The sequence below is a fragment of the Phoca vitulina genome, unplaced genomic scaffold (genome assembly GCF_004348235.1).
Source record: "Phoca vitulina isolate PV1807 unplaced genomic scaffold, GSC_HSeal_1.0 scaffold2, whole genome shotgun sequence".
NCBI classification, from domain to species: Eukaryota; Metazoa; Chordata; class Mammalia; order Carnivora; family Phocidae; genus Phoca; species Phoca vitulina.
In genome coordinates, this window is record NW_022589705.1 from 96,951,068 (window position 1) to 96,966,920 (window position 15,853).

General features: G+C 60.1%; 1 protein-coding gene across 4 annotated transcripts in view; it reads right to left on the bottom strand.

Moving 5' to 3' along the window:
* Positions 1–355: 355 nt before the first annotated feature.
* The window catches only part of KCNAB2 (potassium voltage-gated channel subfamily A regulatory beta subunit 2), an 83,629-nt gene continuing 68,131 nt past the window's right edge, over positions 356–15,853 (bottom strand). For 3 of the 4 annotated variants that reach the window (XM_032394998.1, XM_032395016.1, XM_032395009.1), the window contains 10 exons: positions 15,553–15,597; positions 13,787–13,831; positions 13,088–13,131; positions 11,810–11,896; positions 7,990–8,075; positions 6,025–6,145; positions 5,742–5,836; positions 4,695–4,815; positions 4,253–4,341; positions 356–3,301 (listed from right to left, as the gene is read on the bottom strand). In XM_032394998.1, the coding sequence (XP_032250889.1) occupies positions 3,212–3,301; positions 4,253–4,341; positions 4,695–4,815; positions 5,742–5,836; positions 6,025–6,145; positions 7,990–8,075; positions 11,810–11,896; positions 13,088–13,131; positions 13,787–13,831; positions 15,553–15,597 (823 nt within the window). In that variant the 3' untranslated portion in view covers positions 356–3,211. Of the gene's footprint in view, positions 3,302–4,252; positions 4,342–4,694; positions 4,816–5,741; positions 5,837–6,024; positions 6,146–7,989; positions 8,076–10,933; positions 10,979–11,809; positions 11,897–13,087; positions 13,132–13,786; positions 13,832–15,552; positions 15,598–15,853 lie in introns of all 4 variants that reach the window. The other variant, XM_032395025.1, reaches the window with a different exon arrangement.

Consider the following 15,853-nt stretch of genomic DNA (forward strand, 5'->3'; position numbering starts at 1 on the left):
CAACATGGTATCAGAGAAACCCTGAGCGCCCAGTGGCACCCCGGGGGCCTCCCCGGACCCTGATCTCACTGCACTCAACACAGTAGCTCCCAGCAACAGAGAACGTGTGTGTGCAGGGTAGTGGGGGGGGCACCTTATCCCTGAATCACTTGGGCGGTGGCAGGCCTCAGAGTCCCCAGTCTCAGCAGCCCCCCCCCCTCCCAGGGCCCTTTTTCCCAACTGGACCCTTTGCCCCAGGGTCAGGATTTCAGGGGGGCCCGGTCTGCCAGCCCCTGCAGGTGGCAGCCTACCCCCACTCCGCCTCCCCACTGCCCATGGCCCTGGAGGCGAGAGGAGCAGAAAGCCGCAGACCCCGACAGGCTGGGGTTTTATTTGTCATTCCATAAATACGGTGGCTGTACCTCGGCCGGGTGTCGTCTGCGAGCGCGAGGCGTAAGGCCGTCTCTGCCTACGGTAGGGAATGCACTTAGCTGAGGAATCACAGTCGTTAAAAAAAAGGGGAGAGGAGAAAAGCGCATTATTTACAGGACAGAAGAGGACAGAAGATGGAGTAAGCCCCTCTGTTGTTCCTCAGGACCTCGGATGCGCACGGGGGTTTGGGATGAGAAATGGTGGGGGCTCCGCGTGTCAGCAAGGGAGACCGAGCCCAGCCCTGCCCTCGGCCTGGGCCTCCGTCCTGTGTGGGGCGCTCCCCAGGGGCCCCCTCGGGCAAACTCTGCCTCAAGGGGAGGGCCGGAGGCTGGCGGGCGGGCAGCTGGGGCTCCTGGGGAGCGGTCTCTCCCGGTGGGGCCTGGACCACTCCGGGCCTGCCTCTGCCCGGCCTTCTGTCTCCAGACTCTGGCTGCCCTTGGGCCCCACCTGACCCCCTCTCCCACACCAGCCCCCTTCTAAGTCGGGGGCCCTCCCCCAGGAAGCAGAGCCCTGTCATCCCTGCCAGTGGCTGTGGGCAAGAGAGGACACCTCAGAACCGGGTTGTGGATGGCGCCCCGGGGGCCAGGAAGCTGCTTGGGTCCTGGCAATGGGCATTTCGGCCTTGGCCCGGCTCCACTCTGAGGGCCCTCCCCTCCCTCTGGCGAACCTGGGGCCTTCCCAGGTGTGGCTCCTGGTGAGGGGGGCAGCGGCTGCTCCCTCGGGCCCCACCGCAAGCCCTGGTCCATCCTCCGGCAGTGGGCAGGCTGGGGGGCAGCAGTGTGAAGGGGGCCCAGCCGCTCTCCCCAGTGAGGGGTGGGCAATCCGGTCCCTCGGTACCACTGGGGCTGCCTGGCCCGGAGCACCGGGTCCCTGCCCATCCCATGCGGTGGTGGGAGTGGCCACAGGTGGAGGGGGGGCCCTGCGGGGACAGGCTCGCCCCCCCCACACCCACACTGTGCAGATGACCCCCAGGGGCCTGGTCGGGGAGGAGGAGGGAGGGTTCTAGACTCCAGGGTTAGCATAAATGTCGGGAATGAAGTTGTCCACCCCCGCCCCCGCCTCCCCCCTTGCGTGTGTGGCTTTCCCAGGCCTCGGCCCAGCCAGGACGGGCCAGCAGGCCTTCTGAGAATGGCAGGGAGGAGCCCCTCCAACAGCTTGTCTGAAGGGCAAAGCCCGGCTGTGCCCTGCTGTAGTGAGGGTGGGGTGAGGGTGTGGGGGGTGTCAGGGTGGGGGCCGCCCGGACTGGGGGCACACAGTCGTCCTACACTGTGGGCTCCAGCCTGGCCCCCACATAGCCAGCAGAGGCCGAAACCTGCTGTAGTGAGGGTGAGGGTGAGGGTGACAGGGGTGTCGGGGTGGGGCCGCCCGGACTGGGGGCACACAGCTGTCCTACAGCGTGGGCTCCGGCCCGGCCCCCACATAGCCAGCAGAGGCCGAAACCTCAGGACCGTGGGGGCCAGGACTCCTGGCTGCAGGGCCCCTCCCCTCCGCCATCTTCCTAGCCTGGGGCAGGTGCACGGCAGGGAATGACTAACTCCAGCCATCCTGACCTCTTCCCAGGCTGTGTGTAGAGGTCCGGGGGTGGTACTGCTGCCTGTCCGCCCAGGGAAGAAGCTCTGGGGACCCAGACTTAGCACCCTAACACAGGGGTCCTCACCCCGACCGGATCGGAGGCCTTGAAGAAGGCACTGCTCCAGGGAGAGGCTCCTGGGGGCTTTTCCTTGATTGTGGGGGCTCCTGCTAGATGTTCAGGCCCTCCAGCCCCTGGGCGTGCAGCACAGAAAGCCCCAGGGACCCGCCCTCCCCGGAGGGCCTAAGTGTGGTCTCTCTGCAGACCCAAGGCCACTACCCAGGCAGAGCAGAGGTGTGCTCCCTGCACGTGGTCGGCAGCCACAGTCGAGCTACGTATGGGCGACCTCAGGGCCTTCTGCGGCCAGGACAGAGGGGTGGTGGACAGAGCACCTGGCCAGGAGGGCAGGTGGGGGCCTGGAGGGACCTGGGCTGGAGCCTGCTCCTCAGGCCCCTCCCCAGCGCTCAGGGCTGCACTGGGCAAGGGGCTCATCAACTGTGTGCAGGGAGGAAGTTGGCAGGGCTATGAGCTCGGTTAGACCCCCGAACTTCCTGTGGGCCCCACTTGATAGTGAATCCTCCTGGATCTCGGCCCCTGCCAGCAAGGGGGGTGGAGTGGGGGTCAAGGGACAGCTCAGAAGGCCCCTGAGAGACCTGTGGGGGCAGGTGGTGGTGCTGAAGAGGGTGCAGAATGAATCTGGAGTCAGGCCCATCGTAAAATGCTGGGAGCCCTTGGCAAGAGGGAGGGTGTGGGAGACCCCCAGCGGAGGGGGCCACGGGAAGAGCCAGGCCTGGTTTCCTCTTTCCCACCCCTGACACCAGGATGGGGGTCCTCAGCAGAGGAGAGGCTAGCCCTGCTGCCCCCAGGACCCAACTGGGTCTCGGCCCGGCCTGGACTGGAGGCGTCTCTGGGAAGGGCCGAGGCCGGGAGCAGCGTGGTGCTTTCTTCCTGGAGGGCGAGCAGAGGCTGCAGGTGGGCTCAGACGGGACGGCTCCAACATCCTGCCCTGTCAACGCGGTCTCCCGGGCACGGATCTGAGTTCGGTCCCGCGAAGCAGCGAATGGTGTCTTGCAGCAACTTTTGAGATCTTTTCCCCGACGACATCTCGCTGTGATGTTTTCTTTTTGATGCAAACCACACCCCTGACATGGCTTCAAAACAGCTTAAGCGAGCGAACAAGAGAGACTAGGAGGGAAACGGAAAGTGTCCGGGCAAGCGGCCGGGGGCTTCTTAGGATCTGTAGTCCTTTTTGCTGTAGGGTTTATTGCCCAAAATACTATCAATCTCGTGGATAATGGAAGACGACAGTTTCGGAAGGACCTGTGTGTGAGGACAAGAGCTAATCAGAATCCCACCAACAAGACTGGCCTGGCCTTCGGAGGAGGCTGGGTGACCATCTTCCAGACACCACTGGCCTGTCCTGCCTCATCACGTCACGCTTCCAGCCGGAGCATCGGCTGCCTATGCTGCTTCTGTGTTCCAGAAGGTCTGGGGCAGAGAGGAAGCCTGCCTGGGGTTTAGCTCTGCGCCTCAAGCTCCAGAATGCTCTAGAACCATCTAGAAGGCACAAAATACAGATTCCAGGGCCAGACACCCCTTCCTGAACACCCAGGATCCAACCCTCTCTGAGGGGGTCTGCTGTCACTTCCCCGCGGATCTCCCTGCACCCCCTCCTGTTCCCTAAAGACTTTCCTCCGCTCAGCAGCCGGGGAGAGAGGGATCCTTTTAAAATGTAGGTGGGGATCGGGCCCCTCCTCAGCTCTCGGGGGCTCCTGTCTCACTCAACAACCACCAAAGTCCCTAGTGTCCCGGGCACTGCCCCGCCCCCTCTGCTCCAGGCCACGCCCACTGGTACGACCTGTGTCCCCTCTGCTCCTGGACCGGTGTCCTCCAGGTGTCTGCAGGTCCCACTCCGCACCTGCGGAGACTCTGCTCACTTGTTACTTACTCACCAAGCCTACCCCATGAGCCCCCTCAGCCTGGGCCCACGGCGCCGCCTCCCTGTGCGCCCACCTAACCTGACCCTAAGCCTGCCCTTGCTCGAGGGCCTTTCACCCTCGGATCCTAACTTCCTCATGTCTTGCATTCAGTGCTCACTGCTCTTCCAGAGCAGGGCTTCTGGGGGATCTCTGCTGCAGCCCAGACGCTTCGAACCGTGCCTGGCACATTGCAGGTGCCCAAGAAACATGGGCTGGACGAACGACTGACTGCGACCCTGAGTTCGGCCCAAGGGCTGGGGGGACACATCCAGCAGCCCCCTCCCCAACTCGCCTGTATTGCTCCGATGTTCTCCATTAGCTGGTCTGCGCTGGAAGCCCCCAGGAGCACGGAGCTGACTCCCTCGTTCCTCAGGCACCAGGCTGGGGCAGGAAGACCAGAGGTGAGGGACACACACCACACCCAGCGCAGGGGCCCTTCCTGGTTCTGCCCTGTCCCTAACTGTGCCTCAGAGATCCAGCCTCTCGGTCGTGGGGGTGAGGGTGCCCAGGAGGGTCCAGCATGTTGGGTGGGGGCTTTGCCGGGGATGGGGCTGGACAGGGTTCTGGGAGAGCCCTGGTACCAACTGCTTCCAGGGGAGAGAGGTGGTCCCCGTGCTCAGGGACGACCCCCCACCCTTCTCTCCCCATGAATGTCGGGACCCATTATCTATGGCTGGCTAATGGAGGCAGCAGCCCCAGGACAATGGTCAACCCTACCCCCCAAGTCCTGTTACCTATGGCTAGCTGGGGGAGGGTGCAGCCCAGGCGCTCGGCGATGGCCTGCAGCTCCTTCAGCTTGGCCTGCTGGCGCCGGCCCTCCTCACTCAGGATCTTGTCCTTCAGCCACTGGTAGCCCTGGATGTGGGGGATGAAGAGCACAGCCCCCAGGTGAGGGCAGGTCACCTGGACCTCTGTATGCAGACAGCTGTGATCTGTGCCAAGGCAGCGTCCGCACTCCCTGCCCAATCACGTCCCCTGTAGAACAGAGCTGGGCAGTTGGAAGGACGGGGCCTGTTGAACGTGAAGCCCAAAGCCTGTGGGGTCGCTGAGGCTGGGGCCCTGAGCCAGGACGAGCAGCCTGGCAGCCTGAGAAGGAATGCTTTGGCTGTTGGCCCTGAGGACCCCTTCCCCAAGCTCTGGGGGAGTTGTGGTTTCACCTGCCCCCACCCCTGGGATTGCAATGCCTTCCAGGGAACTCCCTGACTCTGCTGTGGATTGGGCAGGAGTGGGTGGGACAGGCCATCCTGCCCTGGAACCCGAGGCAGGGGGGCTCCGGGGCTGGATCTGCCCTGACCTGGGTAGGCCTTTCTCTGCCTGCCCCTCCTCCCCTGCATTTTGGAGATCCTCCTGCATCTCCACTGCAGAGATGTGTCTATGTTGGGGGGCACTCGTCCCAGGAGATCACCCCTGAGTGCTGAATGAAGCAGCTCTGCAGCCCTCAGCCCAGAGGTCTCGGGGATGGGCCACAATATGTGCAGGGGGGTATCTGTCCGCAGCAGGGGCCATCCCAAATAGCACAGGGGGACCCAGCCCAGGCTGTGAAGGTTGAACTGAGGTGGGGGGTGGCGAGGGAGTGGAAGGGCTTTTTCAGCTGGGGCGCATCCCGTGAAGACGGCAGCCTTTCCAGAGGTGGGATCTGGTCAGCAGGGGCTCCAGGTTCCCCTGCCCTCCAACCGCCCCCGCAGCGGCCCAGCGTGCCCCGACGGCGGACCCAAAGCCCTGTCAGTCCAAAATGCCTGTCGCCTGCCCGTCCCCTCCTCCCAGCCTGGCCGCTCCTTCACCTTCAGGGAGGCTCTCGAGTAGGGCGGGATGCCACTGTCGTACTTTCCGGAAACGATGCCGCAGGCCAGAGGGGACCAGGTCATGGCACCCACTCCTGGGGGACGAAAACCAGGCGAGGTCAGGCCCAGGGTTCCGGGGGCGGGGCGGGGGCGAGGGGGCGGAGCAAGGGGAGAGGAGGCGGGGCGAGAGGGAAGAGGGGCGGGGCGGGGCGGAGCCATGGAGAGAGGAGGGGCGGGGCGAGGGGAAGAGGCGGGAAGGGGCGGGGCCGGCGGGGGAGCCCACCTATCTTGTGGAAGAGCTCGGGCAGCTGTACCTCCACCTTCTCGCGCTGGAACATGTGGTACTCGGCCTGCTCGCAGATGGGCGGGATCAGGTTGAACTGCCGGGCCACGGAGTAGGCCTCCTACGGGTGCAAATAGGGCCATGGATGGTACCCGTCCGTCAGTGGGTCTGGGGGCTGCCTGGGCAGCAGGGGGCAGGAGACACGAAGGCACCCCCAGGAAACAGCTGGCCCACCTGCTCTCTCCCCACCCTCCTTCCCCGGGGGAGATTCATGGCTTTCCTGGGAAACAGTCTGTGCCCCCACCCTCTCTGCTGGGAAGAGGGGGAACCCCACAGCTGAAGGCATGGGGGGAATGCACAACTCAATAGTGAGACTTGGGTTCTGGCACTTATTGGCCGGGTGGCCTTGGACAAGGAGCTCGCCCCTCTCTGTCTCAGTTTCCCCATCTGTCGCTGAGGATCCAATGAGCCAACGTTGTTCACAGCCTTCAGGACAGTGCCTGCCTGCTATGCTGTTACTGTTTTTATCAGGATCATGGTTCCAGGGCCCCAGCCCCGGGATGATGGTGGCAGTGGCAGGAAATGCTATGCCAGAGGGGAGAGTGGCCGGCATCAGCCCATTTCTGGGACTTGGAGCTCAAGGCCTTGACTCTCCCTCCACTCCCACCGGATGGGTGTGAGCCAGGGCTGATGTCTCCAGACAGACTCCTGGGGAGGCCCTGCCAGCCAGCCTGAGAGGCCCTTTCCCCTTTGGTTTGAGACGCAGCTACTGCATCTGTAGAATGGGGATAAGACACTGACAGCTCGGTGAGCTCCGTGCTGGCTCTAGGCAGCTTCAGAAAAATGCCAAATGCTCATTAATGCTGCAAATGCCAAAGGCAGATTAAAATCGCAGCCTTCTAGAATTGTGTTGAACTTGGAAATTCTGCTTAGTATTTTTGATGAAGCAGAAATCTGGGACTCACCAGAGGAGAAACCCCCTCCCAAGGACACCGGGATGTAGGGAATTCTGGGAGGAAGGGCATGGGAAGGGCTGAGGCTGGGAGGGGGCCTGGAAGCAGGGGTGAAAGGTCAGCCTTTGGAGACAGTCCTCGGAAGACCTGGTCCCCAGACCTCTGCTCTCTAACCCCCTGGGCCCCCAGCTGCCTGCCTCTGAGGGTAGGGGGGGTCAGCCACCCTGCTGCCCCTTCTGGGATACCCAGAAATGTCAAGAAACATCTGCAGCCCTCTGTCTCTGATGGCTCCTTGGAGGGAAGGGACAGGGGAGGGGATGCTTTCCTGAAAGTGTGGGTGAGGGGAACCATCAGGGATTATGAGATGGAAGCCAGGCTCCCACCAGCAGCTCACATTCTGAGGCAGCCCAGGCCCAGAGCTGCAGAGCTAGAGACTGACCTCAGCATGGGTCCTTGGGTGTATTACTTAACCTCTCTGTGCCTCAACACTCACATCGGAAAAACAGGCTGACAGCAACACTTACCTTGTAGGGTGCTGGTGTTGTGAGGATTAAGTGGGAGTTAGTCCACACGAGCCCTCAAATCTAATGGCAACTGGAGCATCACGAAAGCTCAGGGCAAGTGGCTGTGAGTTACTGCTGCCGAGCGCTAGCTGAGCCCCAGCTCTTCTACTGAGAGCTTTGCACCTGTTCTCTCTGACAGTCCTCAGAACAGCCTCCTGGGGGGGTGCTAGGCCATCCTAGTGGTCTTGTTCTACAGGTGGGGAAACCACGGCTCAGAGAGGTTAAGCCATCTGTCCAGGGCCACACAGTGCTGGGATTCAAGTTAAGAGCCCTGCCTGCGGAGGTAGCTGCCACACGTCACCAAACTGTCCTTTGCTGTAGGACCCAGTTACCCATGCCATTGGGACCAGTGACACTGGATCTGCCAGAGTCCTGGACGTTCATCCCTAGAATGGGGCTGGGAGCCCATGCCCCACGGACACACACATGTGGAGAGGTCACCGCCGTACCATGATCTCCATGGAGCTCCAGCGCGACGTGCCCCAGTACATGGCCATCCCCTGGTTGATGACATGGGTCATGGCGCGCACGGTCTCTGTTGGGAGAGAAGGGGAAAGTGCAGGTTGGGGGGGAGGTGACCGGGGGCATGGGGCCCAGCCTGAGGACATTCTGCAAATACAGGTGGGGCGCCAGGAGGAGGGGGTGAGCTGCAAAGGTGTCTTGCAAGCAGTGTACTTCCTGGCTCCAAAGTCGGGTGTGGCAGGGGCTTTCAGGGGCCACAGAAAAAAAAGTGAACCACAATCCAAGAAGCTGGTCTTGAAAACCATTTCCCCAAATAGTTACAAGTCTTTGTAAAGGATCTTTGAAAAATGGGTTCTAGATGGACTGTGGCATCTCTATGGCAGATTGGAGAGATGAGGGAGAGGTGAGATCAGAGAATGTGGTTTTGGACTGTCGAAGGGGGGGTGCGGGTTCTCTAGTTTGGGGGAAGAATCAGATTGGCAAAAGGCAACAGGAAGTCAACACAGCTGACTGCCTTTTCGGGCTATGCCAGATTCGCACTGGGATCTGAGATTGAACGGCCAGGTCACAGTGGCATCACCATGTCCGGACAAAGGTCAGGGCGTGGCCCTGGACGCTCCCAGAGGGTGGGGGCTGCGGAGTGGAGCTCCCCTGGTGTCCCCCAGAGCCGGAAGTAGACACGGAAAGCCCTGTTTGTATCTGCCCCAGGTTCTCAAACCAGCTCGGTATCAGGCAAGGGACCCTCACCCCCGCGACACGACAGATTCTTCCCAGGACTCAAAAAAGTTTTTGAGAAATAGAAATCTGCCGGTTACAGCCTTCCTACCGCTCCCACGCCAGGCGGTTTCAGTCCACGGGGATGTTGTGGTTTTTAAAACAGACTTGGCCTCCGATTGAAAAAGTTCGAGCTGTCTCTTAGCTTTGCGGGGGAGAGGGGGAAGGGGACCTCATCAGATTCCTCACTGATCCCATACAGTGCTTGCAAGTCCCACTGCCAAAGGCAGGGCGGGAAGTAGGGCCGAAGAACAAGTGTGTCTAGAAACGAAGCAGCAACCTTGACCCCTGGAAGTCCCATCTCTCCCCAGGTGGCTTGCTCCTCATCTGCTGCCGAGATGGGGCAGGTGCTGGGGTCCCTGAAGACGGCAGGAGGTGGGAGAGCCGGAGGAAGGAAGGAGAAGGCGGGCTCTGTTCACAAAGCTCCCCCTCGGAATGGCACCAGCCCTCGGGCACTTTCTCCCACAGCGAGCAGCATCTCTGTTTTGGGGTGTCACTTCCCACCCATCCTGGGTTCCTGAGTGCCCCTTCGGCCAAGGTCCCCGCTTTCAGTAGAAAGCTAAGGTAGCTGGGGCTTCTGGGCTGCTGGTGTCAGTGGGTTCTCCCAGGTCCGCTTCCAGGCCTGCAGGCCAACCCTGCCCTCTCCTTCCTTCCAAGATCAGGGACTGGGCTCCTCTCTGCCTCTCCTCAGGAGGAGGGCTGGCAGGGAAGCCCGGACCCCTGATCCCCAGGGACCCCCGACACCACTCAGTGCGAAGGAGACTGCCCCTGTCGGAAGGCTTGAGGGCCCCAGGAAGAGATCTGCCCACATCCAAGCCCGAACTCAGGCTCCCGGCCCGCTGTCTTTGTCACGTTCTTTACAACACCTTGAGGGGCCCCTGGTGACCATGCAGCATCCCATCCACCAGTGTGGTTGGTTCTCAATCCCTGGAGCCCGGCTCTCTCCTGACCGGGGGAAATGAGGGACAGGACATGATGCACTGCACCACCCCTTCCATGCAGAGAGGGGAGTCCCCCGGGGGCCACCGGGGTGGGAGCCCGTGAGAGCCGGAGGCTGGCCTGAGTGAGAAGGGGTCCCTGGGCAGCGGCCGGTGGGCAGTGCGGCCCACACACGGGAGCACAGCGCTCTGTACTTCTGCCCACGCCCATGTTGGCGGCCCCAGGAACAGGGACAACTAGGGACAGCTGTCCTTCACCTCAATATTTAATGCTGTTGAGCAGAAGCAGGACCAAATCCGTCTAGCTGCTGCCAGGACCCACAGTACCTACTGCCCCGTCAGAAATAATCATGGGAGGGGGCAGGTGGCCGTGCCAGTTGGCGGGCAGGAGCCCGTCCTCTGTGGGATGCAGCCTGGCCCCCGGGGAGACTGTGGCCTGCCCTCGGTGTGGGGTCCTGGGGAGGCCCTTAGCTTAGGGGCAGGCAGAGACCCAGCACAGCCAGAAGCTACTCCACGTCTCAGAGTTTTGCCAGCTCACGTAGCTATTGTTCAAGGAGGCAAATGACTCCGTTTTGATGGAGGGGTCAGGCTGCATGGCAAGGGGTGAGAGTGGCAGGTGGCCCAGCCTGTCCGGGGGTGTGAGCCCCACTGTGGCCGCCACGCTCACGGAGGAGGCAGCGTGCCCTGATGGGGCAGCTTGCCACTGGTGGGTTTTGCTTCCGCTTGAGGCTGGAGCTTCGCAAACATGCCCTATGAAGTTAAGACTTGTTGGAAGCCACATGTTCTGGGGTCCCTGGTGTTCGCTCCTGGGGGCCCCTGGTCTCCCCAACCCTCTCCCAGACCATCCAGGGTCAAGGTTTCAGGCGCTGATCACAGCATCCCCAAATCAAGAGGAGCCCTGGCAGACAGCCAGACAGCTGCCCCCCCCACCCCAGAGGATCACGGCAGTGCAAGGCGGGGGGGGGGGGGCGCGGGTCATGCATGGGGGTGCGGGAGGGATGAAATGACAGGCGGGCCAGGCAGGGGCGGGGGCCGGGGCTCCACACCGCTTTGCTTTTCCCTCACTTGCAAGATGTTCTCATAGGGCGCTTATTTTTCCTTTATGCATTTTATGGAGAAGTTTGTCTTGGGGGGAAGAGAGTGGTGTAAATAAAACCACTGTCTCATAAAATGCAGCTTGGACACAGGAGTCAATAGTCGGGCTAAGGGTACTGTGTACCTTCTATGATGAATGTCCTTGACTTGGAGGAACTAAATGGGTCCCCTGGTGATAAAGAAAGATTTAAAGAGACCAGAGTTTATAGCTGTGGGAACACGGAGAGGCGCGGTATGACAGAGGGCAGGGGAAGAAAGCACAAATCTCCTTCACAAGGTACTTGTTTTGTTAAAAAACAAAAACAAAAACAAAAAAACCCCAAATCAACCACACACACCACATACACATATATATACACGCACGCGTGCACGGTATATATATATATATAGATAGATAGATAGATAAACAAATGAAGAAAAAATAACTTGAACACAACTTAGTTTTCCAAATCCCTGAAGCAGCAAAGCACAAATGAGAGTCTGAAGCAGGAAGTTGGGGGGTGGGGGGGTGTTGGAGGGGCGGAGATCGGGGGAGTGGGAAGAATAAATAAGCGCCAAAGAAACCAAAACTGTTTTCCAAAGCACTGCACATATTTTTTTTCTCCTCTAAGTAACAATTTATCCCCCAGAGCAAAAGACCCCTGAAGCCTCCCCGCAGAACGGGAATGTGATTGGAAAGAACACAGCAGTTGCAAAGAGCGGTCTCGTGACTTCATTTAGCTACAAAAATATTAACAGCTGAGAGGAGAGAACATTCCACGCAGTTCTAAACCCAGGAGGGGGCGTGGAACCGGGCTGGGAGCAGGCGCGGACCCAAAGCCAGGATGGGGCGGGCGTCGGCCTGGAGGCACTAGGGGCACCTGTGGGCGGTGAGGACCCCCCCCAGGCTGAGCTCACCCCCACCGCCCCTGCCCCGCCCCCCCCCCGCCCCGGCAGCCTGTGAGCAGCGGCCTGGGTGCCCCGTGGGGCCTGGGGGCAGCAGACGTCAGAGAGAACCTACCTTCCATGGGCGTGTTGGGGTCTGGGCGGTTGGCAAACACCACGTCCACGTACTCCAACTGCAGCCGCTCCAGGGAGGCCTTCAGACCTGGGGGGAGGAGTCAGAGGGGACCGTCACCTTCGGCACAGACATTCCCGGGCCCTCACCCGGGCACCGGAGGCTCAGGGAGCAAGAGAAGAGAGAGACGAGGCCCATGGCCCCAGGAGCTGTCGGACTGTGTGGGGATACATGTGGGCACGTGCCCCACTTGCGATGAAGAAAAGCCAGGACTGAAGGGGGCCCACACCCCAAAGCGGGTGGTGGTGGGGTCCGTAGGCCAGATGCTCAGTGACTGAATGAAGGGGTGACTTCCTAGGCCCCCTGGTGGCCCAGGTGGGGACAGGGAGAGATAGGTAATCCCGCACGGAGGGGGAACCGCATCTATGTCCCTGCCCCAAAGGCACAAATCACCAATGAGCACTTAGCAATAGTCAGAACGGAGCTGCAGAGTCAAGTGCTGGGGCTGGGGGTGGGCAGCAAAGCCTCCTAATCATTTAATTTTTTTTTGAAGAGTTTATTTATATATTTATTTTGAGAGAGAGAGAGGGAGCGCACAAGCAGGGGGAGGGCAGAGGGAGAAGCAGACTCCTGGCAGAGCAGGGAGCCCGATGCTGTGGGACTCAACCCCAGGATCCTGGGATCATGACCTGAGCCAAAGGCAGATGCTTCACCAACTGAGCCGCCCAGGCGCCCCCTAAGCATTTGATTTTTAAAGGAGTGAGTGTATTACCTTGATGAAAATGAGCACAGATGGAAAAAGCACGAAGACAATATAATCATAGGATAAGCCAGACCCTCTCCCTCTCTCTCCCTCTCTCTCTCTCTCTCTCGACACTTCTGTGTGTGGAGTGCCCAGCTCTGTCTGACATGCAACACCTCCTGGGTTCTTCCCGATTCCCCAAAGCCCCAGAGGTGGGTACTCTTCCCACACTCATTTTACAGATGTTGCCACAAGGGCTTGGGGGAAGTGAGGTCCCTTGCTCAGGATCCCCAGTCAGCATAGGGCCCGGCCCCAGTTGCAACCCAGGCCCGTCTTGTCTTCCTTGAGACAACACTGCCCGTCTGAGGGCCCCAGGGGCCCTGCTCTCATGCCCTGGAGCCTGGGTGGGAGGGGAGGGTCGGACCAGAGCACTGGGTGCATCACTGGTGGGGCGGGGCACTTGGCTTTCTTCACTCATGCATCTGCATGAGGATGCCGTGGGTGTGGGGGGCCGTGCAGGGCCAGAGCTCCCCTCTCACCTTCTATGATGTGCTTTCTGGAAAGGCCCCTCTCCGTCTCCGCTCTGAAAAACAGGACAACGGCATGTGTGATGTTGCAAGTGGTTTTGGGGAAAATGTTTATGATGCAATGTTAGGCAAAAAAAAGTAGGTCAGTGCATGCCGCGTGCAGTCTGATTCCACTTGGGGGATAAACCACAGGCTACAAGGATATGCTCATGCAGGCTGGGAGAAGGGCCGCTGTTTCCCTATCCTGGGGGAGGAGGGGGGGGGCCATAGGCGGGGGGGGGGGGAGTCTGCGTTTCAATTTGTCCTTCTGTTTCCCTTGGATTTTTTTTAATTAAGAATGAATCATATTTAGAATTCCTATGAAGCTGATTTTGTCAAGCCCTAGAGAGAATGTGGGGCCAGACCCCTGGAAACTGGCAGGGATGGTCTGTGTCCAGGGAGGGTGGAATGGTTTAGACAGTTCGTGAAATTTCTGTGTTTTCCAGAATTTTTAGGATGTTACCTTTGTAATCAGAAAAAATAACAAACCCAGGAAAGTAAAAATAAAAATCAAACAAGGTTTGAGTAAAATGCAACTCAGCCAAAGCTGCTATCCTGGAAGGTGACGTCAACAGGGGTGGGCATCAGCCAGGGCAGACGGCCGCACACACGCCCCCAGGAGCCCCCTGAATCCTGACCCCAGCCGGGACCATTGCCTGCCGCTGCACGTACTTTCCTCCCCAGAAGATCTTGGTGGTGATGACCAGGCTGGACCGTCTGCAGAACAGAAGAGAAGGAGTGTTATTGGGCGTGGCCGTGGTGGGGGGCTGTCTTCAGCTTTCACAGAGGGTCCTGAGCACCCTTCTCATCTGGGAGCATGGGGTGTGAAACGGATACCTCTGGATCATTCGATGTTTGTGGTGGTGCGAGCCCAGGGTCCTGGGCTCCCCATCGAGCCCCGAGACCAGTCATGGACCACCTCCCCCCCCACCCTGGCTCCAGTGGGTTTTGTCTGGGAGGAAGCGGGTGCAGGGAGCACACTCCCAGGAGGTCGAGAGGAGGGGCTGCCGCGGACGGAGGGGCTCTGTTGAGGAGGGAAGGAGGTGAGGGGGCCCAGCAGTCTGGCCCTACAGGCCAGAGACAGGCTTTCAGAAAGCGGTGTGTGGCACAGCCTTGGGGGGGGGCACTGAGGGAGGGACAGTTGGGTGGGGCAGGACCCTGGGTGAGGGGGAATTGGGATTTGGGTGATACAGAGCCTGGAGGGAAAGGAATGGATGAGAGCCAAGTGCTGACACCTGTCTGGTCCTGGTGGGATGGGCGGCCCCTGCAGGCCACCTCTGACGGAGACCCTTCCCAAAGGGGGGGGGGTGCCAATGTGCTTTCCTCCCGTGGGGGCAGGGAGGCTGCTCTGGAAACAGCTTCTCAAAGCCCAGAAGCTGTATTTCCCCTTGAGCTTCATCTCCAGGCCGGGCGGGCGGGGGGCGGGGGCGGGGTGGGTGGTGGTGGTGGTGGTGGTGACCTGTGTATTCACCTAAGACATAATCAGGGCACTCAGTAGGATGTGCCATTTCCTTTGATTATGGAGTGAGAAGGAATTTGTTGTGATGAATTAGAGCCGAGAAGAAACAAACAACTTTGTTGGGGCAAGAAGAGGGGTGTCATTCATCTGTGCCCAGAGGCTGAGGGGTGCGGGGTGGGCCCAGCTTTACAACTGCTTTTGTTGTTCCTGAAAATACACGTGGGCCCTAAGGGGTCCCAAAGTGTGGGCAAGTGCCCAGCCCAGTCTGTCCCAAGGAAGGTGGGAACCCTGCCTGACAAGGGACCTCAGGCTTCTGAGCTGCTTGGGGGTGGGTGGGGGGACACGGTGGGGGGCTGTGGTGACCAGTCACAGGGCTGCCCCTCCCCGGATGAGTGTGATGTCCAGCCTCGAGCTGGGCAGGTGTCTTACAGACTCGGGCCCCTGAGCCCCAGAACAGTCCTGCCAGGGAGCTCAGACAGTGGTCCCTTTTCCAGGCAGGGACAGTGAGAATGGGTGGATTCCAAGCGCGGAGAAGAACTGTCCCTCTCTTGAGCAGCTACACCCTCTACTTTCCCCAGGCCACCCGGGAAGTCCTCACGTCCAGATCTTTTTTGGCCTAACACATGTCAGTGTGCAACCCGGGACCCTGGCCTTCTGAATCCCTGCTGGACCAGAGGTGGAGGTCAGAGTGTGCATACTCTCTCCCCCTGGAGGGAGCACAGGGCTGCCTCTACTCTGGAACATTCTCCCCTTCCTGGTGAGAAAAATTCTGAGCCTTCCTGGCTTTCGAAGGACTGGCCAGCCCGGAGCACTCCCCTGCTAAAGAGGCAAGAATGTCAACGGGACCCGAGCCAACGCTTGCCCACGACCCGGCATGTGCGGTTGCCCCTCTCGGTGCCCTCTTCCCTCCCTCCGGCCTTCCCCAGGCTTTTCCCTGTGTGCACCCTGGACACTGACCCAGAGAGAACAGGCTAATTACCTCCATCCCTTCTTCTTGATGATGTTTCCTAATACCACTTCAGCCCTGCAAAAAAGACCGAGACATGGGCATTTCATTACAACGTGACAGAAATATTAAACCTCGCCCTCCCATGACAATTGGTCACTTGGTCCCCTCTGTGAAAATGCCACTAAGGCCGGAGGGCCAGCCTGTTAATGATGCTCATCTTGGCTCAGGCAGGAGAGAGCTTGCAAGAGGCTGTCATTTCCCATGAAGGTGGCCGTGGGTGGTGCCCCTTTGGGCGCCTGTCTCAGCAGAAGTGACTCCAGCTCTCGCAGAG